At 46.1% G+C, this 26866-nt stretch overlaps 1 protein-coding gene across 2 annotated transcripts in view; it reads left to right on the top strand.

Annotated features, from left to right (window-relative positions):
- The window catches only part of LOC134936547 (G protein-coupled receptor kinase 5-like), a 126579-nt gene that overhangs the window by 35051 nt on the left and 64662 nt on the right, over nt 1–26866 (top strand). For both annotated transcript variants that reach the window (XM_063931621.1, XM_063931620.1), the window contains exons 2-4: nt 12719–12814; nt 15842–15954; nt 16321–16398. In XM_063931621.1, coding sequence (XP_063787691.1) covers nt 12719–12814; nt 15842–15954; nt 16321–16398 — 287 coding nt within the window. The remainder of the gene's footprint in view (nt 1–12718; nt 12815–15841; nt 15955–16320; nt 16399–26866) is intronic.

Below are 26866 nucleotides of genomic sequence, written 5' to 3'. Positions count from 1 at the left end.
ATACTGCCATGTTTGCTACACCCATCTATAACATTAAAACCACTGACAGGTGCAGTGAATAGCACTGATGATCTCTTTACAATGGCACCTATCAAGGGGTGGGATATATTAGGGAGCAAGTAAACAGTCTGTTCTGGAAGATGATGTGTTGGAAGCAGGAAAAATGGGCAAACGTAAGGGTTTGAGCGACCTTGACCTGGACCAGTTTGTGATGGCTAGACTGGGTCAGAGCATCTTCAAAACGGCGGGTATTATGGGGTATTCCCAGTATGCAGTGGTTAGTACCTACTAGAAGTGGTTCAACGGTGGACAACCCGCGACAGGGTCATGGGACACCCAAGACTCATTGATGCATGTAGGGGAAAGAGGGCTAGCCCGTTTGGTCCTATCCCTTCAGAGCTACTGTAACACCTATTGCTGAAAAAGTTAATGCTGGCTATGATAGACAGGTGTCCATACACATAGTGCGTTACAGCTTGCTGTGTATGGGTCTTCACAGCCACTGTCCGATTAGCGTGCCCATACCGACCCCTGTTCACCACTGAACGGGCCTACAACAGGCATGTGAGCGTCAGAACTGTACCATGGAGCAATGGAAGATGTTGGCCTGGTTTGATCAATCATGTTTTAATTTACACCATGTAGACAACCGGGTATGTGTGCATCATTTTACCTGGCGAAGAGATGGCACCAGGATACAGTATGGGAAGAATGCAAGCTGGCAGAGGCAGTGTGATGCTCTGGGCAATGTTCTACTGGGAAACTTGGATCCTTTAATTCATGCGGATATGACTATGTCACCACCTACTTACACATTGTTGCAGATCAAGTACATTCATTCATGGCATTGGTATTGGACACAATTTTTAGGCAGTTGGTTTTAATGTTATGGCTGATAGGTATATATGTCAGTAGTTATGTATGTGTGTCTATGGGTTATGGATCAATAAGTTGACACAAAATGGTCGACATAATTTTTTAAAATTTTATTTCAAAATTTTCCTTTCAGCACGTGGAACCTCAATTAGTGCACCGTTGCGCTCGCCATACTTCGGGCAAGGTATATTCAGCATATTCATTTACTGTGGTCTAATGTCACCACTAAGACATGACGTAGAGCAGAGGTGGGGAACCTTTTTTTTCTACCAAGGACCATTTGGACATTTATAAAATCCTTCGGGGGCCATACAAAAATTATCAATTGACAAAGTGTATACTGAGATATATATTATGTATTCATTTATTAACAGTTTCTTATTTAGTGCAGCTAATTCCGTTGCACTTTACAATTGGAAATAACAATAATATCACAAAACTGGGTAATAACAAACAGTCATAGAGGTAGGAAGGCCCTGCTCGCAAGCTTACAATCTATAGGGAAATAGGCATGGATACACAAGGATAGGTGCTATCTATTGCAGAGTCGTCCACAAGATTCCAAAAGTTCCTGGTGGGCTGTATGATATGGTCACACAGCAATGATGAACCCGGGGTTGAGAGGAAGGGAAAGTGAAGAATGAGAAGATATGTGTGGACTGTGCAGAGTGGATGCAATTTGATAGGAAGGTTTATAAAAGTTATGTGGGCGGTTCTGGAATTTGATACGCTTGCCCGAAGAGGTGATTTTTCAGGGAACGCTTGAAGGTTTGGAGACTACAGGAGAGTCTTATTTTGCATGGTAGGGCATTCCACAGAGTAGGTGCAGCCCAAAGAAAGTCCTACAATCGTGAGTGAGAGTGAGTAATGAGTGTGTATGAGATACGCAGATCTTGTGAAGAGGTCGGGTTGGGAGATATTTTGAGATAAGTGAAGTGATGTACGTTGCTGTAGTTTGGTTAATGGCCTTGTGTGGGAGTAAAAGTATTTTAGTAAAAGTATTTTATATTGAATACAGGTAACCAATGGAGGGGTTGACAGAGTGGATCTGCAGACGATGAACGTCTAGCGAGGAAGATTAGCCTCGCAGCTGCCTTCAGAATGGATTGTAGTGGTGAGAGTCTCGTTTTGGGAAGACCAGTTAGGAGACTATTGTAGTAATCAATGCGAGAGATAATGAGAGCATGGATTAGAGTTTTAGCAGTGTCTTGTGTAAGGTATGGTCATAATTTGGATATGTTTTTTAGATGCATGTAACATAATTTTGAGACAGATTGAATGTGGGGAACAAAGGACAGATCAGAGTCAAGGATGACACCTAGGCAGCGAGCTTGTGGGGTAGGGTTGATTGTCGAGATATCAGGTTGGTACCTACTTTGGTCGGTGGAAATATAATTAACTCTGTTTTTTAAATATTAAGTTTGAGATGGCGAGATGACATCCAAGATGAAATGGCAGAAAGGCATTCAATGACATGGCCCAGTACAGATAGGGAAAAATCAGGGGAGGATAGGTAGATTAGAGTATCATCTGCATACAGATGATACTGAAATCCAAAAGAGCTGAGCAGTTTACCAAGAGATGAGGTATAGATAGAGAAAAGCAGGGGACCCAAGACTGAGCCTTGCGGTACTCCAACTGAAAGAGGTAGTGAAGAGGAGGTAGATTCAGAGAAGCTAATACTGAAGGAGCGATTAGATAGGTAGGATAGGAACCAAGAAAGGGCTGTGTCTTTAAGACCTAGGGATTGTAGTGTCTGTATGAGAAGAGAGTGGTCAACAGTGTCAAAGGCAGCAGATAGATCTAGAAGAATAAGTAGTGAGTAATGGCCTTTAGATTTCGTAGTGACCAAATCATTAACCACTTTAGTCAGTGCTGTCTCTGTGGAGTGTTGCAAACGGAAGCCTGACTGAAGTGGGTCCAATAAGTTGTGTGAGTTAAAAAAAAGTGTGAGTCGAGTGTAGGCAAGTCTCTCAAGTAGCTTAGAGAGACAAGGGAGCTGAGAGATGGGGCGGTAGTTTGAGAGAGTGTTAGGGTCAGAATTTTGTTTTTTCAAAATGGGAGTAATCACTGCATGCTTGAACAGTGAAGGAAAAATTCCAGTAGAGAGAAAGCGAGAGATTACAGATGTTAGTTAAGGTTGGGATGAGCACCGGAGACAGAGCTTTACTTATTTGTGAGGGTAAAGGATCAAGAGGAGAAGTAGCAGAGAAGCAGGATGAGAAGAGTGATTATACTTCATATTCATTTGTTGGATCAAATGAAGAGAGTGCCAGAGGTTTCAGGTAAAGAACTGAGCAGGTCACTGGCTGACAAGCATACCATTTCATATCAGATCTTATCAATCTTCTCCTTGAAGTAGGCAGCAAGATCTTGTGCCTTGATAGTGGCTGGTGGGGTAGGTGAGGGAGGATTCAGAAGTGATTTAAATGTATTAAAGAGTTGTTTGGGGTTAGAGGCTTGAGCAGAGATAAGAGTTTGGAAATATGTTTGTTTGGCAGTGTCCAGGGCATTTCTGTAAGAGTGGTAGACAGTCTTATACGTGAGGAAGTCACTTGAAATACGAGCTTTACGCCACTGACATTCAAGTTTACGTGTGAGTTTTGTAGATGTCTTGTTAATTTAGAGTGCCATGGTTAACATCTAGGCCTACGTGGAGTGTAATGGGTAGCTGGAGCCACTTCATCAAGGGCTAGTTCTAGAGTCTTGTTCAGGTGTGATACAGCCGGGTGGTCTTCTGTTTGCCGGCGGTCGGGCTCCCGGCGCTCAGTATACCGGCGCCGGGAGCCCGACAGCCGGCATACCGACAATTATTTTCCCTCGTGGGGGTCCACGACCCCCATAGAGGGAGAATAAAATAGTGTGGCGCGCGTAGCGCGCCACCGTGCCCGTAGCGTGGCGAGCGCAGCGAGCCCGCAAGGGGCTCAATTGCGCTCGCCAAGCTGTCGGTAAGCCGGCGGTCGGGCTCCCGGCGCCGGGATGCTGGTCGCCGGGAGCCCGACCGCCGGCCACCCGTAGTGAACCCGATACAGCCATCTCAGGAGAGGTGAATGGACAAATAGTTTAAAGCAGTTGTTGGAGTGAGGTGGAAAGTTCTTGAAGATTAATTGTGTTAATATTTCTGCGGGTTTGAGGAGGATTGGAGGACTTCAGCAACAGAGAGTTTGAATTAACGGAGGAGAGCATGCAGGTGATAAGGTTGTGATCTGAGAGGGGGAAAGGAGTGTTAGTGAGTTCAGAAACGGAGCATAGTATGGTGAATAGAAGTTCAAGGCAGTGGCCCTCCTGATGAGTAGAATATATATATATATATATATATATATATATATATATATATAATATGTATATATATTTGTATGTATATTACACACACACACACGTGTGTATATATAAATATATATATATATCTCTATATAGTAAGCGTGTGTGTGTATATAGTGCATACACTGGTAAAAAGAGAAAATACAGTAAGAGGGGCCAGAAATCTGTGTGTGTATATAGATATATATATATATATCTATCTATCTAATTTCTCTAACGTCCTAAGTGGATGCTGGGGACTCCGTAAGGACCATGGGGAATAGCGGCTCCGCAGGAGCACAAAAGTAAAGCTTTAGAACTACCTGGTGTGCACTGGCTCCTCCAAGCCTCAGTTAGATTTTTGTGCCCGAACGAGAAGGGTGCACACTAGGTGGCTCTCCTGAGCTGCTTAGTGAAAAGTTTAGTTTTAGGTTTTTTATTTTCAGTGAGACCTGCTGACAACAGGCTCACTACATCGAGGGACTAAGGGGAGAAGAAGCGAACTCACCTGCGTGCAGAGTGGATTGGGCTTCTTAGGCTACTGGACATTAGCTCCAGAGGGACGATCACAGGCCCAGCCATGGATGGGTCCCAGAGCCGCGCCGCCGGCCCCCTTACAGAGACAGAAGAGGTCCGGAAAATCGGCGGCAGAAGACGTCCTGTCTTCACCAAGGTAGCGCACAGCACTGCAGCTGTGCGCCATTGCTCCTCAGCACACTTCACACTTCGGTCACTGAGGGTGCAGGGCGCTAGGGGGGGGCGCCCTGAGCAGCAATAAAAACACCTTGGCTGGCGAAAATACATCACATATAGCCCCCAGGGCTATATGGATGAATTTTAACCACTGCCAGAATCCATAAAAAAGCAGGAGAAAAGTCCGCGAAAAAGGGGCGGAGCCTATCTCCTCAGCACACTGGCGCCATTTTCCCTCACAGCTCAGTTGGAGGGAAGCTCCCCTGGCTCTCCCCTGCAGTCACTACACTACAGAAAGGGTTAAAAAAGAGAGGGGGGCACTAATTAGGCGCAGTATTAACAATACAGCAGCTATAAGGGGAAAAACACTTATATAAGGTTATCCCTGTATATATATAGCGCTCTGGTGTGTGCTGGCAAACTCTCCCTCTGTCTCCCCAAAGGGCTAGTGGGGTCCTGTCCTCTATCAGAGCATTCCCTGTGTGTGTGCTGTGTGTCGGTACGTTTGTGTCGACATGTATGAGGAGAAAAATGATGTGGAGACGGAGCAGATTGCCTGTAATAGTGATGTCACCCCCTAGGGGGTCGACACCTGAGTGGATGAACTGTTGGAAGGAATTACGTGACAGTGTCAGCTCTGTATAAAAGACAGTGGTTGACATGAGACAGCCGGCTACTCAGCTTGTGCCTGTCCAGACGTCTCATAGGCCGTCAGGGGCTCTAAAGCGCCCGTTACCTCAGATGGCAGATATAGACGCCGACACGGATACTGACTCCAGTGTCGATGGTGAAGAGACAAATGTGACTTCCAGTAGGGCCACACGTTACATGATTGAGGCAATGAAAAATGTTACACACATTTCTGATAATACGAGTACCACCAAAAAGGGGTATTATGTTCGGTGAGGAAAAACTACCTGTAGTTTTCCTGAATCTGAGAAATTAAATGAGGTGTGTGATGATGCGTGGGTTTCCCCCGATAACAACTGATAATTTCTAAAATGTTATTGGCATTATATCCTTTCCCGCCAGAGGTTAGGGTGCGTTGGGAAACACCCCCTAGGGTGGATAAAGCGCTCACACGCTTGTAAGAACAAGGGCTCTACCCTCTCCTGAGATGGCCGCCCTTAAGGATCCTGCTGATAAAAAGCAGGAGGGTATCCTAAAATGTATTTACACACATACTGGTGTTATACTGCGACCACTAATCGCCTCAGCCTGGATGTGCAGTGCTGGATTGGCGTGGTCGGATTCCCTGACTGAAAATATTGATACCCTAGATAGGGACAGTATATTATTGCCTATAGAGCATTTGAAAGATGCATTTCTATATATGCGTGATGCACAGCGGAATATTTGCCGACTGGCATCAAGTCTAAGTGCGTTGTCCATTTCTACCAGTAGAGGGTTATGGACACGACAGTGGTCAGGTGATGCGGATTCCAAACGGCATTTGGAAGTATTGCCTTATTAAGGGGAGGAGTTATTTGGGGTCGGTCTTTCAGACCTGGTGGCCACGGCAACAGCTGGGAAATCCACGTTTGTACCCCAGGTCGCCTCTCAACATGAGAAGACGCCGTATTATCAGGCGCAGTCTTTTCGTGGGCAAGCGGGCGAAAGGTTCCTCATTTCTGCCCCGTAACAGAGGGAGAGGAAAAAGGCTGCAGAAATCAGCCAGTTCCCGGGAACAGAAACCCTCTCCCGCCTCTGCCAAGCCCTCAGTATGACGCTGGGGCTTTACAAGCAGAATCAGGCACGGTGGGGCCCCGTCTCAATGAATTTCAGCGCGCAGTGGGCTCACTCGCAAGTAGACCCCTGGATCCTTCAGGTGATATCTCAGGGGTACAAATTGGAATTCGAGACGTCTCTCCCTCGCCGTTTCCTAAAGTCGGCTTTACCGATGTCTCCTTCTGACAGGGAGACAGTTTTGGAAGTCATTCACAAGCTGTATTCCCAGCAGGTGATAATCAAGGTACCCCTCCTGCAACAGGGAACGGGGTATTATTCCACACTGTTGTGGTACCGAAGCCGGACGGCTCGGTGAGACCAATTCTAAATCTAAAATCTTTGAACACTTACATACAGAGGTTCAAATTCAAGATTGAGTCACTCAGAGCAGTGATTGCGAACCTGGAAGAAGGGGACTACATGATGTCTCGGGACATCAAGGATGCTTACCTTCATGTCCCAATTTACCCTTCTCACCAAGGGTACCTCAGGTTTATGGTACAGAACTGTCACTATCAGTTCAGACGCTGCCGTATGGATGGTCCACGGCACCCCGGGTCTTTACCAAGGTAATGGCCGAAATGATGATACTCCTTCGAAGGAAGGGAATTTTAGTTATCCCTTACTTGGACGATTCCCTGATAAGGGTAAGATCCAGGGAACAGTTGGAGGTCGGTGTAGCACTATCTCAGGTAGTGTTGCGGCAGCACGATTGGATTCTCAATATTCCAAAATCGCAGCTGATTCCGACGACTCGTCTTCTGTTCTTAGGGATGATCCTGGACACAGTTCAGAAAAAGGTGTTTCTCCCGGAGGAGAAAGTCAGGGAGTTATCCGAGCTAGTCGGGAACCTCCTATAACCGAGCCAAGTCTCAGTACATCAATGAAATGGTTCTGGGAAAAATGGTGGCTTCCTATGAAGCAATCCCATGCGGCAGATTCCACGCAAGAACTTTCCAGTGGGACCTGCTGGACAAATGGTATGGGTCGCATCTTCAGATGCATCAGCGGATTACACTGTCACCAAGCACAAGGGTGTCTCTCCTGTGGTGGTTGCAGAGTGCTCATCTTCTAGAGGGCCGCACATTCAGGACTGGGTCCTGGTGACCACGGATGCCAGCCTGCGAGGCTGGGGAGCAGTCACACAGGGAAGGAATTTCCAGAGCTTATGGTCAAGCCTGGAGACATCACTTCACATAAATATCCTGAAGCTAAGGGCCATTTACAATGCTCTAAGCTCAGCAAGACCTCTGCTTCAAGGTCACCCGGAGTTGATCCATTCGGACAACATCACGGCAGTCACCCACGTAAACAGACAGGGTGACACAAGAAGCAGAAGGGCAATGGCAGAAGCTGCAAGGATTCTTCGCTGGGCGGAAAATCATGTGATAGCACTGTCAGCAGTATTCATTCCGGGAGTGGACAACTGGGAAGCAGACTTCCTCAGCAGACACGACCTCCACCCGGGAGAGTGGGGACTTCACTCAGAAGTCTTCCACATGTTTATAAAACTCGACAAGTATTGCGCCAGGTCAAGGGACCCTCAGGCAATAGCTGTAGACGCTCTGGTAACACAGTGGGTGTACCAGTCAGTGTATGTGTTCCCTCCTCTGCCTCTCATAACCAAGGTACTGAGAATTATAAGATGGAGAGGAGTAAGCACTATATTCGTGGCTCCGGATTGGCCAAGAAGGACTTGGTAACCGGAACTTCAAGAGATGCTCACGGAGGATCTGTGGCCTCTACCTCTAAGAAGGGACCTGCTCCAGCAAGGACCCTGTCTGTTCCAAGACTTACCGCGGCTGCGTTTAACGGCAGGGCGGTTGAACGCCGGATCCTGAAGGAAAAAGGCATTCCGGATGAAGTCATCCCTATCCTGATCAAAGCCAGGAAAGATATAACCGCAAAACATTATCACCGCATTTGGCGAAAATATGTTGCGTGGTGCGAGGACAGTAAGGCCCCGACGGAGGAATTTTCAACCAGGTCGATTCCTACATTTCCTGCAAACAGGAGTGTCTATGGGCCTGAAATGGGGGTCCATTAAGGTTCAAATTTCGGCCCTGTCAATTTTCTTCCAAAAAGAACTAGCTTCAGTCCCTGAAGTTCAGACGTTTCTGAAAGGGGTACTGTATATACAGCCTCCTTTTGTGCCTCCAGTGGCACCTTGGGATCTAAATGTAGTTTTTGGGTTCCAAAAGTCACATTGGTTTGAACCACTTAAATATGTGGAGTTAAAATATCTCACATGGAAAGTGGTCATGCTGTTGGCCCTGGCCTGGGCCAGGTGCGTGTCAGAATTGGCGGCTTTATCCTGTAAAAGCCCTCATCTGATTTTCCATTCGGACAGGGGGAATTGAGGACTTGTCCTCAGTTTCTCCCTAAGGTGGTTTTCAGCGTTTCACCTGAATCAACCTATTGTGGTGCCTGCGGCTACTAGGGACTTGGAGGACTCCAAGTTGCTAGACGTTGTCAGAGCCCTGGAAATATAGGTTTCCAGGACGGCTGGAGTCAGAAAATCTGACTCGTTGTTTATTCTGTATGCACCCAACAAGCTGGGTGCTCCTGCTTCTAAGCAGACTATTGCTCGTTGGATTTGTAGTACAATTCAGCTTGCACATTCTGTGGCAGGCCTGCCACAGCCAAAATCTGTAAAAGCCCATTCCACAAGGAAGGTGGGCTCATCTTGGGCGGCTGCCCGAGGGGTCTCGGCTTTACAACTTTGCAGAGCAGCTACTTGGTCAGGAGCAAATACGTTTGTAAAATTCTACAAATTTGATACCCTGGCTGAGGAGGACCTGGAGTTCTCTCATTTGGTGCTGCAGAGTCATCCGCACTCTCCCGCCCGTTTGGGAGCTTTGGTATAATCCCCATGGTCCTTACGGAGTCCCCAGCATCCACTTAGGACGTTAGAGAAAATAAGAATTTACTTACCGATAATTCTATTTCTCGTAGTCCGTAGTGGATGCTGGGCGCCCATCCCAAGTGCGGATTGTCTGCAATACTGGTACATAGTTATTGTTACCAAAAAATCGGGTTATTGCTGTAGTGAGCCATCTTTTCTAGAGGCTCCTCTGTTATCATGCTGTTAACTGGGTTTAGATCACAAGTTATATGGTGTGATTGGTGTGGCTGGTATGAGTCTTACCCGGGATTCAAAATCCTTCCTTATTGTGTACGCTCGTCCGGGCACAGTATCCTAACTGAGGCTTGGAGGAGGGTCATAGGGGGAGGAGCCAGTGCACACCAGGTAGTTCTAAAGCTTTACTTTTGTGCCCTGTCTCCTGCGGAGCCGCTATTCCCCATGGTCCTTACGGAGTCCCCAGCATCCACTACGGACTACGAGAAATAGAATTATCGGTAAGTAAATTCTTATTTTATATATATATATATATATATATATATATATATATATATATATATATATATATATATATAGAGAGAGAGAGAAATATACCAAAGGGAGACATTAGCTGCTATATGTCTACATGCTATCTTTTGCTGCATCTGGGATAATTAATGTGTGTGTGTGGGATTAGCACCCACCTGTTGCAGAGCCGGTGGTTGGAAGCAGGCAAACCACTGAGAAGCAGCTGCAAACAACAGCGCAAAATGCCGCGGAGATCGAAACGCTGTGACACACAAGCCAGGCATCAGCGGAGTAGGTGTACAGAAAGATATAGGAAAGGAGCGGGAGCTGGAAACGAGCGCTCACTGCTGAGCACCAAACACCAGCTGCCAATAGCAGCACAGAGCCGGAGTCCGAACCTTCCTCAGTGCCACAACCCTCCCAGTCTCACCCACGGTTGCCAGGTTGCCTCGCGTCCTCCTCCATTGGATGTCGCCTCCCTCCTCTCCTGCGGTACTCTGGCCAGGCAAAGAGGCTATGCGGGCCTTATACGGCCCGCGGGCCGGACGTTCCCCGCCCCTGATGTACAGTATAACTGCCTCATACCTCACTTTGGTCATTTGTTGCTATTAAATCCCTTTTACAGGACGTTATTGGGATCCACTGGTCACACTACATGATTTTATTTTTCGTGGGGCAAAGTTACGTCTCTTAGCATCGCTAAGGGGTGTTCCTATGGTAAGAGGAGAGCAGCATTATAGCAGTAATTCAGAAATGAACTGTCTTAAACAAACTTTCAAGTGATCCCTGATTCAGATCTAAAGTCGTAAAGATCAGTGAATCTCCCAAAGCTGGTTTTAAAAATTAACAAAATTACAGTAATCCGCTGGGATCCCGTACCCAACCCATTACTACGTCTGGGATAATAAAGCTATTACTGTTTGTAGTATTACAAACATATTGCAAGAGCTTAGTAGTGAGTTAATTACAAGTTGGAAGTCTCCGTAGTCCTTCTGTTCATGTGTACAGGGATATGTTTGGGAGTTGATCACTAATTACATCAGTTATCCGTAGTGTTTACTGCTGTTTTATCTACATCTTAAATTGATTCTGCCGTCCCTTAGTCCCTCTAGCGTTCTCCCTGTAGTATAGTCCTTCAGGTTGCATCTCCAGGGATCAGGGAGCTGTCTATGAACTACTCAAGATTTGCAACATGTAACAGTTTGTGTGGATATAGCATGTTATTGTGAGTATTTGTGTGTATACTGCAGTGGTGTTTGCAGCTCCACCCCAAGGAAAAATTTGCCTTGAAGTCCTGCAAGTTATGGGATGCATACATAGCTGAACAAAGACATTTACTACATGCGCTGTATGACTGTATTACTCATATTTATCATAGTCCATATATAAATATACCCTGAGAGGTTTGGTTCTGCCTGTGGCCTCCAGTTGGGGAACCTGTGTAAATTCTCATCCTAAGACACATGGATCTAGAGGTGTACCTGTATTAACATAATTCATATTTGAAGTCTGTGTGCACAAGTGCCAAATTTCCACAATCGCTAGTGCAGTTGGACTAATTGGTTCTACACTTCCCTTGACGAATGACAGCACTTTGGTATAAGGATGCTGAGAAGATGTAAGCTAGCGGCACCTGCAGATTGTGCAGCGAGTTGGACGGTCATTGCAATGTCTTACATTTTATCCAATTCCACAGTGAATATTACGAGTTAGTATAACTATGCCAGGAAGACGGAAGCTGATGGCTACAGCTGTGGTTCTAGGACTCTGATTCATTGTTACTGACACACGAGTACACTGAGGCTTGTATTCTGTTCTATACTCATTGTAGCATTATACTTTGTGCATAGTCTGTACAGTAATTATCTGAACAAATGTGTAGCATTGGTCACACCGCTAAATTATCATCCTTTATATAGCGCAACAAGTGATACGCAGCACCCAATTATACCCCTTTCAGACCACATAAAGCGGGTCGCACCTGGGACTTTTACACGGCTCCTTTCTAGGTGATTCTCGCTTGAGACCCCTTTCAGACCGGCGGCACAACCCAGCAATATGCCGGGTTTTGGTTAACGTCATTGGTGATACGTCCCAGAGATGGCACTTGGAGATGAGAATCTCCAAGCGCCGCCTCTTCCTATAGTGTGAACGGGTGCTGGGCCACATCGACCCAGCTTACCTGTTCACACCACGACCTGAGTTGAACACGTGTTCAACCCTGGTCACGACCCCAGTTGAAACACCGGGTCGCACAACCTGGATTATTTCAACTGGACCCTTTCAGACCACACAGCAACCCGGGTTCACGAGCAATAGCGCAGGTTATTGCTGGTGGCCTGAAAGGGGTATTACAGAGTACATATACGCAAAATAAGATAACAGTGACTTACAGATCAGGACAATGTAGTACAGGGTATATAAACATTGTTGCATAAGCAGATGACACTGAAATAGGTATCAGGGTGGCAGAAAACCGAGGGATTTGGTTTCTTTGAATGGAGTAGAAGATGGTTTTAGTAAGAGAAGGAAAGGCATATGAGGGAAGTAAGAACAACTCCACCCCAATGATATTCCACACCGGTGATATGGAATCATCCAGAAAGTTGGCTGCCAAGCTGTGTTGGCTTGCTAAGACTTGTAGTTTCATTGCAGTTAGAGTGCTGTATGCTGGTAATGGTAATGATGAAGTTTGTATATTTTTTTTAAACAATTTTTTTTTTTTTTTTTTTTTTTGTCCCTGGTTTTCAGGTGGAGGTGGCAAACGGAAAGGGAGGAGTAAAAAATGGAAAGAAATCCTAAAATTTCCTCACATCAGCCAGTGCGAAGAGCTGCGGAGGCAGATTGGTGAGTACTCATGGTACATGGCATATACAGAGAAATGATCCTGCTTGCCCTCTGCGTCTAAAAATACTGGCCACAACTGATGTCATTGAAGGGGGTGACCTGGAAAAGGAAGAATGTTGTTTTTTCTTTTTTTTCTTTTTGTATTGGCGATCTAAAATAGGGTGGTACAGAGAGGGAGCAGTGTTTGAGACATGCCTGTAAAATAAAACGTTTCTACCCAGTAGCATGCCACCTCCATTATGAACCTATGGCATTGCACACAGGAGGGCAGTAGAAGCAAAGGCTAGTAGGCCATACGAGACTTTTTCTCGGCTAATATAATATAGTGACAATATTTGCAACACTTATCAGATTAAGAATACACAGACTTATTGTTTTTTGTCAGTGCTTCAATAACATCCTGGAAAACCTGCAGATTACGGAGTAATAACACATACACTGATTTTCCAGGCAAACCAGGTGATAGTGTATTGTCTACGTATATTTTCGCCTGTATACAAGCATTCATTATGTCTTGTTAATTCTTTGAATATCTGTATATATCTTCAACAAATACAGCCATGACCACTATATGATTACATGGTAATTTTACCAAATATGAAATCCTAAACATCACTGGCTGAATCGTTTTTACCAATTTATTAACCTGAACAGAAATTTAAGACAACTACTGTATTCACTGAGATGTAGTGCACTATGGAACTAATGACATTGTTCTATCCCTGTCCTGTGATTTATCATACAAACAAATAATTCTGTCATACAGCATTTCAGAACACAGTGGCAAATGTTTTCTTCTTTGTATAAAAGCGTTTGTCATTTTGATGTGTAAACTAAGAAAAAGGCATGGTTTTTACTTTTAATGTATATCAATAACATGTAAAATATTTTTAAACCCAAAGAGTGCCCCAGCAAATAGTTTTCTTTTCTGTCTTTATTATTCATGGTGTCCCAGCAAGCGTGATTCTAATAAACTTTCTCCATGACCAAAATGGGTGTGTATTGCATAACCGGCGGTCAGCATAACGACGCCGGCGTCCCGGCAGCGGAATGCCAGGGGGGGCAAGTGCAACAAGCCCCTTGCGGGCTCGGTTACAGGTTCTATTCTCACTTTATGGGTGTCGTGGACACCCACGAGTGGGAATAGTCCCTGACGGTCAACATGCTGCCCGTTGGGATAGTGAGGGTGCGGGATGTAGGGGGAGGTCATGTGACTGGCGATCTCCTAACCGCTGGTCACATAACTACATCCAGACCCAAATGTCTACATTAACCTTACTGTGCGGCTCCTCTCATGCCTCATTCTACTGCAATAATGTCTGTCATGTTGCTTAGAGCCCAATACAGCCATAGATCTGTCCATGGACTTTAGGTGCAATAAGCTAATAAGGGGGACATTTACTAAGCAGTGATAAGAGCGGAGAAGTGAGCCAGTGGAGAAGTTGCCCATGGCAACCAATCGGCACTGAAGTAACATCTATAATTTGCATACTACATAATTATACAGAGCTGCTGATTGGTTGATGGGGCAACTTCTCCACAGGCTCACTTCTCCGCTCTTATCACTGCTTAGTAAATGTCCCCCTGAGTCTCCGGTCATAGTTCTCTTCTAATACATGAGAGAGAAGTGTCTGTCCATTGTGAGGCAGATGGGACAGTACGGACTATCTGCTAGTGAGCCCCTCGTGTCATCCCGCTTTCTGTCTCCTGGGAGACTGAGCATCACATTGTTCCTGGGAATCTTTAGCCGAATCTTTGGAGATTATCCTATTTTCCCCTCCCTTTGCCAGGAATCTGAGCTCTTATTAGACTTTTCTTGATCTTGTTGCGATCTGTGTTTCAAAAGGTCCTGGCACACAGCCCAGGCTCTATAGATAGAATAGCTTGTAGTAAGTATGTTTTAACAGCTAAATCTTTAAGGTTCTATTTCTGTGCTTACACTTTTGTGTGCGTCTTAAGTCTATTGATGAAACTGTGCCCCTGCCAGATGACATTTATTGTGCAATTTCCTTAGTTGGTCATTGTCTTAAGCTGCTACAAAACACAGTAAACTAGATGGTTTATTTACTTACTGCGCCTTTGTCGGGCCCAAAATTACACAGTCCCTCATACTTTTACTGGGACCAATCGTATATTGGAACTGGTGGAAATTGGAAATTACAGATGGACATGGACCAAGATCAGAGTACGGCCGGTCATCTTCTGGCTGCTATAATTGTGTCACCTCGGCCTGGTATTTTTTGACCACTCAGAAGATGGCCGTATCCCTAGGCTATTGGTTTAGCTCTGTTCATCGGTTGCCATCTTGTTTAATCGCAGTGACCATTAGGTTGGTGTCACACTTGCTCTTTTGAATATTGCGCTTTTCCATCCAGAAATGTGTGGCGTTCTGTGACTGTCAAAAACTAATTTAGTGATACCCATTTTTCATAGAGAACACACTAGTACACTAGGTAATGTTTTTAGTGGAATTTCATGAACATGAGCAATAATATGGTGTTGAGCATACTTGGGATCTAGATAGTCCCAAGAGTGTATTACAGAGGTTCCCAAACTTGGTCCTCATGGCACCACAAAGGTCCACATTTAAGCATACCCATGCTTGGACACAGGTGAATTAATTCGTACCCGTTCTATTACGGTGCCTTGAGGACAGAGTTTGGGAATCACTGGTGTATAGGATGGCAACACACTGCCTATATACAATGAGTGTCTGCCTCAGCAAGTGAGCAATGAGCTAAGCTATATCTGCCTTCCTGCTCCCTGCCCCTGCAGCTTCTCTGCTCTGTCTGCATTGATACGTACCCTCATAGTAACCAAGTAAATGTCAAACTACCTGTGGCAAGTTCCAGCATTATATTTTCATCCACATTAGCAGCCGGAAGCCACTGCTTTTTCTAGGTTATGGGAAGAAAGTTACATGTAATAGTAATTGTAGTTAGGTGTTTTGTTTGGAGAACCCCTCTAAAGTAATCCTTCTCTAATAATGTTCTACTTTTCTTTTCCTCTAATTGGATCTTCCCACAGATCGGGACTACACTAGTCTCTGCGAGAAGCAGCCAATCGGACGCCTCCTTTTCCGCCAGTTCTGTGAAACGAGGGACCATCTTTTTAGATGCATCCTCCTCCTGGACGCAGTAGTAAGGATATACTGAGTTATTCTACATTATTACACTATGCCATAGGTTCTCAAACTCAGTCCTCCGGACCCCACACAGTGCATGTTTTGCAGGTCTCCTCACAGAATCATAAGTGAAATAATTAGCTCCACCTGTGGACTTTTTAAAATGTGTCAGTGAGTAATTAATACACCTGTGCACCTGCTGGGTTACCTGCAAAACATGCACTGTGTGGGGTTCTAAGGGCAGAGTTTGAGAACCTGTGACCTATGCGATATAAGGAGCTGGCACTTGTAAACTGTTCAGTGTATTTGATGTACTGCTCTGCTCCCTATCACTATACATTACATTGTGTTTACAAAACCCTGGTTTACGTCCCCTTTTTAGACAAATTATGAAGTGGCCTCAGATGAGAAGAGGAAAGAGACCGGAGAGGAGATCATTAAAAGGTTCTTTACCTCAACGGTGAGTGAATATATTGCTGGAAGTCTATGTCCCAGTGAATGTCGACTGCTAAGGAATCGCCTATCTTCATGCCTAGTGTCCTGGCACCTTTGTAATAGGCTTAGTCGCCCTGTGGTCAATTTTTGAATGCCCACAAGTCCCAGTTAGCCCTGTCATGGAGTGCCACCTGTTACTTATGTAATACACTTTAGTCACTAAGGGGAGTTTTGATAATCTACAAGGTTTAAAACAATCCTCTTCTGGGCTAAGTACAGAACTGGGGACTCGGCGATATTAGGTTGCCACCACTCCTCTTAGGTTATGATATGCATGCGAAGTACAGGAGGAAGATAGGGCTATTACTGCACCAGGTCTACAGTATAGTTTGTTTGAAGTCTGATCCAAGCTGGGGATAACAACATTTTGTGCTCTTGTGAGCAAAGACTGGATTTCTTGGGTTCTGGACAGAATAAAGGCAAATGTAATAGGTTGAAGTACAGCACCATGTAGTTTTTCAGATCAGTCAGTAGGGAATAGCTAACTTGATTAAAAGTCTGCTCTTTGGCTCTCCCTCTGCTGGGAAGCCCTGAATTTACAAAGGGTCTAACGTCCTTCCAGTCTCGAACTTGGACCTCTCATGTTGGACACCTCACTAACGCCACACAAAAGCCCCCTTTAACTTTTGAACATGGCAAACTACGGTCTTCTTACAAGCCCAACATTATACCAGTAAGGTGTTCTCTTGCCTGTCACTACAAGATTGGAACGATCCATTGGATTACACATGTCTATGTGTTAGCTACTCAGGGAGAGCCATATATTCTACAGGGCTTACTGTACGGCCGAGACATTTTCCTGGTATTACTGAAAATACTCTTTTCAGCACCCTCAAAAATTCTTTTCACACACTAACTGCTATCTCTTATCTAGAGATTTGTTTTTTTAGACTGTTCTATAGCAGCTATATACCCCACCTGTCGATGTCAATTTATTGATTTAACTAATACAGCAATGTACCTGAAGTGTTCTAGACTGGAGGCATCCCTGTACCAGTGGTTTGGGGACTGTCATGTGGTAAAAAGATTCTGGATGATGGGGAAACAGGTAGCACTTACCCACTTAGTTAATTATATATATTTATTTCCAGAATGGGCAGTCTTGGGATATAGCCCTGTTACCACTAGAATCTCCCCCGGATGCAAATAATAGTTATTGCAGCGGTGGCCAAAAAATGGATGCACACAGCCCCTTCCACTATTAATGTTTCATTATTTTTTGTTTTGTTTTTTAAATGGACTGGGTGAAAACTTCTCTGCACAAAGACTAGAAAACTGGAGTCTTTTTTTCTGGATATGGGAGAGTTATATTTATCCATCCTTCCGATATTAAATCACAGATTATGAAATGTGTTTTCCAAATGTTTCCATTCTATCCTACCATGGCTGAAATCATCTGGGCAAACACCCCCTCCCCCATGTGTGCAGTTCCTCAGAGCTGAGTCGGAAGACTTTAATTGCAATAGATCTGAATGACTCTTAAGTTTGTGCTCCCATTTCAGTTGCACCGAGTTCTGTATACTGGGGTAAATATTCCAGTTTACCAGTGTCCCCTTTGCAGCTTCTTGCACCTTTACACATGGTCCTGGTGTTGGTGGTGGTTGTTAAATATCCCCATAAAAATAAGGTCTGAGAGCACAAAACACCAGTGATCGGAGCCTGGTAGGATCATGATGGCCGATCAACTGTGAGCAAAGCCCTTTGCTAACATCTACAAGTTAGATATCTCTGGAAGTAACAATAGACTCATTTCATGGTCAGTTCTGCTTCCCAGAGTCCAGGTAGCTGCCAAACCACTAAGCCAACAAGTCATCCCCCAATGTGGGAATGGCTAGCACGTCTAGGAATGTGTTTCTCATCAGTTGAGAACCTTACTATGGACCCATAAAAGAGAGTCTAACCAAAAGAGGGACAGTTAGTTGGATAGTTCAATTCACCTAATAACTGTGCCAAGAGAATATTGCTGTACTGTTAAGGGCCCCATACACTAGAACGATATGTATGAGGCGATTTCCCTTGAACTCTCCCAGGAACTTCCCGGGACTGGCTCCATACGATTCCAAACGATTTGGTACATTTTGCATGCGATATATCGTATGCGATCCCAGCCATGCCTGCGGGAACCAGCATATCACGAGTGCAGCACTAACGATCTAGGGGAGCCGATCCGACCCTTACGGGAACGCGCATCAGATCGGAAACACCTCCAAAATGCACGATTTCACCCGATATATCGGCCCGAATACTCGAAATTGTCAGAAATCGGGCATTATTGTTCTAGTGTATGGGGCCCTTTAGGAATGTTCAACAACATAGAAACGACTTATGATCTAGAAAAGAAGCCAAACTATGTTTAATTAACCACAAAGGCAAGCCAATTAGGCTGGAAAGCACACCTAGGACAACAAGTGATCCAAGGGGAACGGGGAGAGGGGAGAACAGGAGTCCTTCAAAACTTCTGGAAATTAAAGCAGTCTATTAGCAGATATAAGTCTCCCAGGTACAGATTTAGCAAAGGTACTTCGAAGGAGATGCAGTTAATATACCAGCTGTCAGGATCCCGGCGTTCAGAATACCGACGCCGGAATCTCGACAGCCAATAAAATGCTGCGGTCACAATCCTGATGCAGCCCCAAATTCCCACTTGGGTTGTGGTGCCACGTGTTGTGAGCACAGTGAGCCCGCGAGGGAACTCGCTGCCTCGCAGCCGGGTTGCCGCTGTCTGTATAGTGACAGCCGACATCCAGTCTGCCAATCTCCCATATGTATTCCCTTCAAAGTGCTGTTAGACAACAGAATAGTAGTTTCCTTCCTCAACCACTAGAGGGCACAAATAGTTGAGCCATGATGGAGAAGCAGTGGCCAGAGCAGAAATTGCCTCCAGTTTCTGCAATACCTGCGGCCAGAGAAGTCCGTGTGACTGTAGATGTCATACATGGGAACAGATTACTGCAGGAAGAATGGGAGCTACGTTATGACGCATTCCCCTTGCAATTACAGAGAGCCACAAATAGACATCAGTGCTACAAAGGAGACCGCAGAGAGGGTTTGGGTCTTCACACAGAAAATATGGTAAGCAGCATAAAGAGTATTGGGGGAGTCTTATCCAGGCTTGGAGAGAGATAAAGTACCAACCAATCAGCTTCTGTAACTTTCTAGGTTGTGTTTCCCAGCAGTCTCGCACTGCACTCTTGGTACAGTTTTGTCTGGAGTATACTGTCCATGTACATACAGGAGTAGTTTGTTTGCAATAAACTTGGCTGGAAGTGCTTTTCTGGGAATATTGTATATAGCGTTTTATCCTAGGGTCCTTCTGCCTCTGACATTGAGTGGGAATGGTAGGGGGGCAGTCTTTCTCCCACTGATATTTACCTGACTCTCTGTGGTGTCTTACAGCTGTCCCATGTCTTCTCACTTCATGGTACAGTGCTGCTGGTGTGATAATCACACTATGGAGGAGGCTGAATAAGTCAGGGTGTGCAAGGTGGCAATAAGTCGCCTAGGTGTTTCATTGGCCGTCACATGACATCATCACAAATTCCTAGGATGGGCAATGGAGAACTGACTGTGTCTGCCATCGGTGAATGGTTGCTTTATGTAGATGAATGTTAATAAATCTAATTGATTATCTGCTTCCTGGGGCCTATTTACAAACTGCATTCTGTCCTTAAAACATTCACAACAGGCTGTTTTCAGGGAACATGTGCCAAATAGTATTGTACATACAGTAGTACATGGAATGTTAGAGGGAGAGCAGATCGCCCAGCTGCAACACAAAAGATGTCATCTGTGTAATCGCTCTTCCACGTCATTTGTTTTGCAGCTCAGTGAACACTTTTTCTCGGCTCCTCTTCGTACCAGGGCAGCGAGTGTGCCGTGATGTTGTGATGTCCATGTTGCGCTCCCGGCAGCCCTGGCTGCAGCCAGGCAAAGATAGGAGTTGCTCGGTGGCCATGGCCGGTTCTATACCAAGTAGAGCCCAGGGTGGTTTCTATGCAGTGGGGTATAGCTATAGAAATTGATCCTCTCTGGGCAGACAGTATCTTCAGTCGGATATAACTATTTTTGTTAGAAATCACATGGTCTGGAAGATGCCTGATAGTGTAAGAATATAACCAATGTCCTCATCATACAACAGATGTTCAACCAGACCTGTCACATCCTGCCCTATGTCCCCTCTAGCTTTCTGACCCCTGCCTCTCCAACCTCCTGCCCCGTATCTCTCCAGCCTACTGTGTTACTTGAAGAGCCGCCCCATCTAACATACCTATTTCTTTTGACCTCGGTCGGCAAGCAGGCAGGGTCACTGCTGGAATTGCGCGGCTGGTGGCTCGTCTTCCTGCCAGGAGCGTGAGGTTATGGCGTCAGTGTTGTTCTCCTGGCAGTAACCAGGCAAAATAAGGAGGTGCTGCTGCCAATCGCTGTGAGAGACTCGCACAGCATTGCGGGCTTGTAGCAGATGGCGGTGCCGTGGTGGCTGTAAGGTGGTCGGTAGTACAGCATACTGGCTAATAATTTCAGAATAGGGCATTGTACCCCCTTACTTTCACCACTGTGGAGGTGACCGTATACCTACAGGACAACATTTATTCTACTGGTGCCACTCTTACTATTCGCTGGGCTTATTCTCTCTTTCCTGGTATTTGCTGGTATGAGAGAATCATGGAATCCGCTTTACACGGACTTGGGTAACCAGATCTGCACATATACAGGAGCCCCAATGATTCCTAACACTGTACTTGGGTGGGAAGTTGCACTGAGCTGTGAATATATTTATCAGATTCCAATGCCAGGCCAGCAGTATCACATATGCCACGTCCCTGCACATGTCATCCGGGCATCCCTAGTTATGTGACCGTGGCCTACTTTCCTAGCGCCATATGGCGTGTGCTGAATTTGAAGACTTAAGGCAAATTCATCATCTGTTTAGCATTGGCAGCTCTTCAATCCTTAATATAAATGAACATGTAGAATACAAGGATCTTCACAAATACTGTGCTTGTTCCAGATCTGAAATTTCTGAATGACTTGGAGGTTTTCCTAATATTGTGCACCTATTTCTTACCACAGTTTTCAGAAATGCCCAAACACCATTTTAAATTGTATTTTGAATACTTTCTTAAAAGTATATTGGAAGAATAATTGTGTATTCCAAAGTCCGTGTAGTATTTGTTTGAGGTTTGAAATATATAATGTAAGAGGCATGTTTACTGCAATTAGATTCTCTCTCTCTCTCTCTCTCATTCTCTCTCTCTCTCATTCTCTCTCTCTCTCTCTCACACACACACACACACACACACACACACACACACACACACACACACACACACACACACACACACACACACACGTAACAGCAAGTTTGAAGAATAACTGACATGCTAGGCTTTGCTATTTGAGCTTTCTCTAACGTCCTAGAGCAGGCCTGGCCAACCTGTGGCTCTCCAGCTGTTGTAAAACTACAAGTCCCATCATGCCATGCCACAGTTTTTCTATTAGGGAATGCTAAAACTGTGTCAGGGCATGCTGGGATGTGTAGTTTCACAACATCTGGAGAGCCACACGTTGACCAGGCCTGTCCTAGAGGATGCTGGGACTCCGTAAGGACCATGGGGATAGACGGGCTCCGCAGGAGACATGGGCACTTTAAGAAAGACTTTGACTCTGGGTGTGCACTGGCTCCTCCCTCTATGCCCCTCCTCCAGACCTCAGTTTGATACTGTGCCCAGAGGAGATGGGTGCACTGCAGGGAGCTCTCCTGAGTTTCCTGCTAAGAAAGTATTTTAATTAGGTTTTTTATTTTCAGGGAGCACTGCTGGCAACAGACTCCCTGCTTCGTGGGACTGAGGAGAGAGAAACAGCCCTACTTCTCTGAGTTTCAAGGTCCTGTTTCTTAGGCTACTGGACACCATTAGCTCCAGAGGGAGTCGGAACACAGGTCTCACCCTGGAGTTCGTCCTAGAGCCGCGCCGCCGTCCTCCTCGCAGAGCTAGAAGATAGAAGCCGGGTGAGTATGAGAAGTAAGAAGGCTTCAAAGGCGGCAGAAGACTTCGTGATCTTCACTGAGGTAACGCACAGCACTGCAGCTGTGCGCCATTGCTCCCATACACCTCACACACTCCGGTCACTGTAAGGGCGCAGGGGGGGCTCCCTGGGCAGCAATATAAACCTCTATTATGACATAAACACATATATACATGTACAGCTGGGCACTGTACATGTATATAAAGAGCCCCCGCCATGTTTTTAAATAATTTGAGCGGGACAGAAGCCCGCCGCCGAGGGGGCGGGGCTTCTCCCTCAGCACTCACCAGCGCCATTTTTCTCCACAGCACAGCGCTGAGAGGAAGCTCCCCGGACTCTCCCCTGCTTACTGAGGTGACAGTGGGTTTTTCAAGAGGGGGGGCACATATTTGGCGAAAAACGTGTTATTTCAGCGCTACTGGGGAAACATTCTGTGTTTTGCCTGGGTTATATAGCGCTGGGGTGTGTGCTGGAATACTCTCTCTCTGTCTCTCCAAAGGGCCTGGTGGGGAACTGTCCAGATAAGAGCTTCCCTGTGTGTGTGGGGTGTGTCGGTACACGTGTGTCGACATGTATGAAGTGGAAGGCTCACCTAAGGAGGAGGGGGAGTGTATGAATGTCAGATCTCCGTCGGCAGCGCCGACACCGGACTGGATGGAGATGTGGAATGTCTTGAGTGCTAGTGTAAATTTATTACACAAGAGATTAGACAAGGCTGAGGCTAGGGAACAGTCAGGTAGTCAGACCATGCCTGTCCCTGTGTCACCTGAACCTTCCGGGTCTCAGAAGCGCACATTGTCCCAAATAATGGACACAGATACCGACACGGATTCAGACTCCAGTGTCGACTATGAGGAGGCAAAATTACAGCCAAAAGTGGCTAAGGGCATTCGATATATGATTATTGCAATAAAATATGTTTTGCATATCATAGAGGAACCCCCTGTCCCTGACAAGAGGGTACACATGTATAAAGAGAAAAAGCCTGAGGTCACTTTTCCATCCTCGTATGAGCTGAGCGAGCTGTGCGAAAAGGCTTGGGATTCTCCAGACAAGAGGCTGCAGATTCCCAAAAGGATTCTTATGGCGTATCCTTTCCCGCAAACAGGTTTATCAAAGAAGATAGCGCTGCCATCCCAAGATACGGCTACCCTCAAGGATGCTGCTGATCGCAGACAGGAGGTTACCATGAAGTCCATTTACACACATTCAGGTACAATTCTTAGACCGGCAATAGCGTCGGCCTGGGTTTGTAGTGCTGTTGCAGCATGGACAGACTCCTTATCTACGGAAATTGAGACCCTAGATAAGGATACCATTTTAATGACCCTAGGGCATATAAAAGATGCTGCGTTCTATATGAGGGATGCTCAGGGACATTTGTTTGCTAAGTTCCAGAATAAACGCTATGTCTGTTTCTGCTAGGCGAGTCTTATGGACCCGACAGTGGACGGGTGATGCCGACTCAAAGAGGCATATGGAGTCTTTGCCTTACAAAGGTGAGGAGTTATTTGGAGAAGGCCTCTCGGACCTCGTCTCCACAGCTACGGCAGGTAATTCAAATATCTCTGACGTCCTAGTGGATGCTGGGAACTCCGTAAGGACCATGGGGAATAGATGGGCTCCGCAGGAGACTGGGCACTCTTTAAAGAAAGATTAGGTACTATATCTGGTGTGCACTGGCTCCTCCCTCTATTCCCCTCCTCCAGACCTCATTAAGAATCTGTGCCCGGCCAGAGCTGGATGCACTTAGTGGGCTCTCCTGAGCTCACTAAAAAAGAAAGTATTTGTTAGGTTTTTTATTTTCAGTGAGATCTGCTGGCAACAGACTCACTGCTACGTGGGACTTAGGGGAGAGAAGCAAACCTACCTGCTTGCAGCTAGTTTCTGCTTCTAAGGCTACTGGACACCATTAGCTCCAGAGGGATCGAACACAGGGCCCGACCTCGATCGTCCGTTCCCGGAGCCTCGCCGCCGTCCCCCTTGCAGAGCCAGAAGACGGAAGATTCCAGTGAAAATCGGCGGCTGAAGACTCTGGTCTTCAATAAGGTAGCGCACAGCACTGCAGCTGTGCGCCATTGCTCCCACAGCACACCACACGCTCTGGTCACTGGTGGGTGCAGGGCGCTGGGGGGGCGCGCCCTGGGCTGCAATTTGTATACCTTACTTGGCAAAATGCACATAATACAGTTCTAAACTGTATATGTGCCTAATCCCCCGCCATAAATATTATTTAAAAAGCGGGAGAAGCCCGCCGCTGAAGGGGCGGTGCTATCTTCCTCAGCACAGCCAGCGCCATTTTCACTTCACAGCTCCGCTGGATGGACGCTCCCCAGGCTCTCCCCTGCAGTATACACTACGGAAAGGGTAAAAAAGAGAGGGGGGGGGGCACATAAATTTAGGCGCAATTGTGACAATAAGCAGCTATTGGGGGAAAAATTCACTTTGTACTAGTGTAAATCCCTCTGTTATATAGCGCTCTGGTGTGTGCTGGCATACTCTCTCTCTGTCTCCCCAAAGGACTTTGTGGGGTCCTGTCCTCAGTCAGAGCATTCCCTGTGTGCGGTGTGTCGGTACGGCTGTGTCGACATGTTTGATGAGGACGCTTACGTGGAGGCGGAGCAGGTGTTGATAAGTGTGATGTCGCCCCCTGCGGGGCCGACACCTGAGTGGATGGATATGTGGAAGGTATTAACCGACAGTGTCAACTCCTTGCATAAAAGGTTCGATGACGCAGCTTTGGGACAGCTGGCATCTCAGCCCGCGCCTGCCCAGGCATCTCAGAGGCCATCAGGGGCTCAAAAACGCCCGCTACCTCAGATGGCAGACACAGATGTCGACACGGAGTCTGACTCCAGGGTCGACAAGGATGAGACAAATGTACAATCCACAAGGGCCATCCGATGCATGATTACGGCAATGAAAAATGTGTTGCACATTTCTGACATTAACCCGGTTACCACAAAAAAGGGTATTATGTTTGGGGAGAAAAAGCAGCCAGTGACTTTTCCCCCATCTGATGAGTTAAATGAATTGTGTGAAGAAGCGTGGGGTTCCCCAGGAAACTAGTGATTTCTAAGCGGTTACTAATGGCGTACCCTTTCCCGCCAACGGATAGGTTACGCTGGGAGACATCCCCTAGGGTGGACAAGGCGCTCACACGCTTATCAAAAAAGGTGGCACTGCCGTCTCAGGATACGGCCGCCTTAAAGGAGCCTGCAGATAGAAAGCAGGAGGCTATCCTGAAGTCTGTGTATACACACTCAGGTACTATACTGAGACCTGCAATTGCTTCAGCATGGATGTGTAGTGCTGCAGCTGCTTGGTCTGATACCCTGTCAGATAACATTGATTCCCTTGACAGGGATACTATTTTGCTAACCATAGAGCGTATTAAAGACGTTGTCTTATATATGAGGGATGCACAGAGGGACATTTGCCGGCTGGCATCTAGAATTAATGCAATGTCCATTTCTGCCAGGAGAGTATTATGGACTCGGCAGTGGACAGGTGATGCTGATTCTAAAAGGCACATGGAGGTTTTGCCTTATAAGGGTGAGGAATTGTTTGGGGACGGTCTATCGGACCTCGTATCCACAGCAACAGCTGGGAAGTCGACTTTTTTACCTCAGGTTCCCTCACAGTCTAAGAAAGCACCGTATTATCAAGTACAGTCCTTTCGGCCTCAGAAAGGCAAGCGGGTCAGAGGCGCGTCCTTTCTGCCCAGAGGCAGGAGTAGAGGGAAAAAGCTGCACCAGACAGCCAGTTCCCAATAACAAAAATCCTCCCCTGCTTCCACTAAGTCCACCGCATGACGCTGGGGCTCCACAGGTGGAGCCAGGTGCGGTGGGGGCCCGTCTCCGGAACTTCAGCGACCAGTGGGTTCGCTCACAGGTGGATCTCTGGGTTCTACAAGTGGTATCTCAGGGATACAAGCTGGAGTTCGAAACGTCTCCCCCTCGCCGTTACCTCAAATCAGCCTTGCCAGCTACTCCCAAGGAAAGGGAGGTAGTACTGGCGGCAATTCACAAGCTGTACCTCCAGCAGGTGATAATCAAAGTTCCCCTCCTTCAACAGGGACGGGGTTACTATTCCACAATGTTTGTGGTACCGAAACCAGACGGTTCGGTGAGACCCATTCTAAATTTGAAATCCTTGAACACTTATATAAGGAATATAGAATTGGAGACTACGGCGCTTGGGTGCAGTTTATGTGGTAGTTATACACAGACTATACAGTAAAAATGTTGTTTAAAAATATGATAAAACGTAATGAATATAATAGAGAAGAAACGTGAAGTAAGAGCCCCTATTTCATATAAAAGCACTTCTCAATAAGTTATCAGAGCGGCAGCTTGTAATGCATATAGATATGCTTGGCGTGCATATAAAATTTGTTGCAAGAATTG

This window comes from Pseudophryne corroboree, chromosome 6 (assembly GCF_028390025.1).
Source record: "Pseudophryne corroboree isolate aPseCor3 chromosome 6, aPseCor3.hap2, whole genome shotgun sequence".
Lineage (NCBI taxonomy): Eukaryota > Metazoa > Chordata > Amphibia > Anura > Myobatrachidae > Pseudophryne > Pseudophryne corroboree.
Note: the sequence above shows the minus strand (reverse complement) of the source record. Positions and strands in the feature narration are given on the sequence as shown.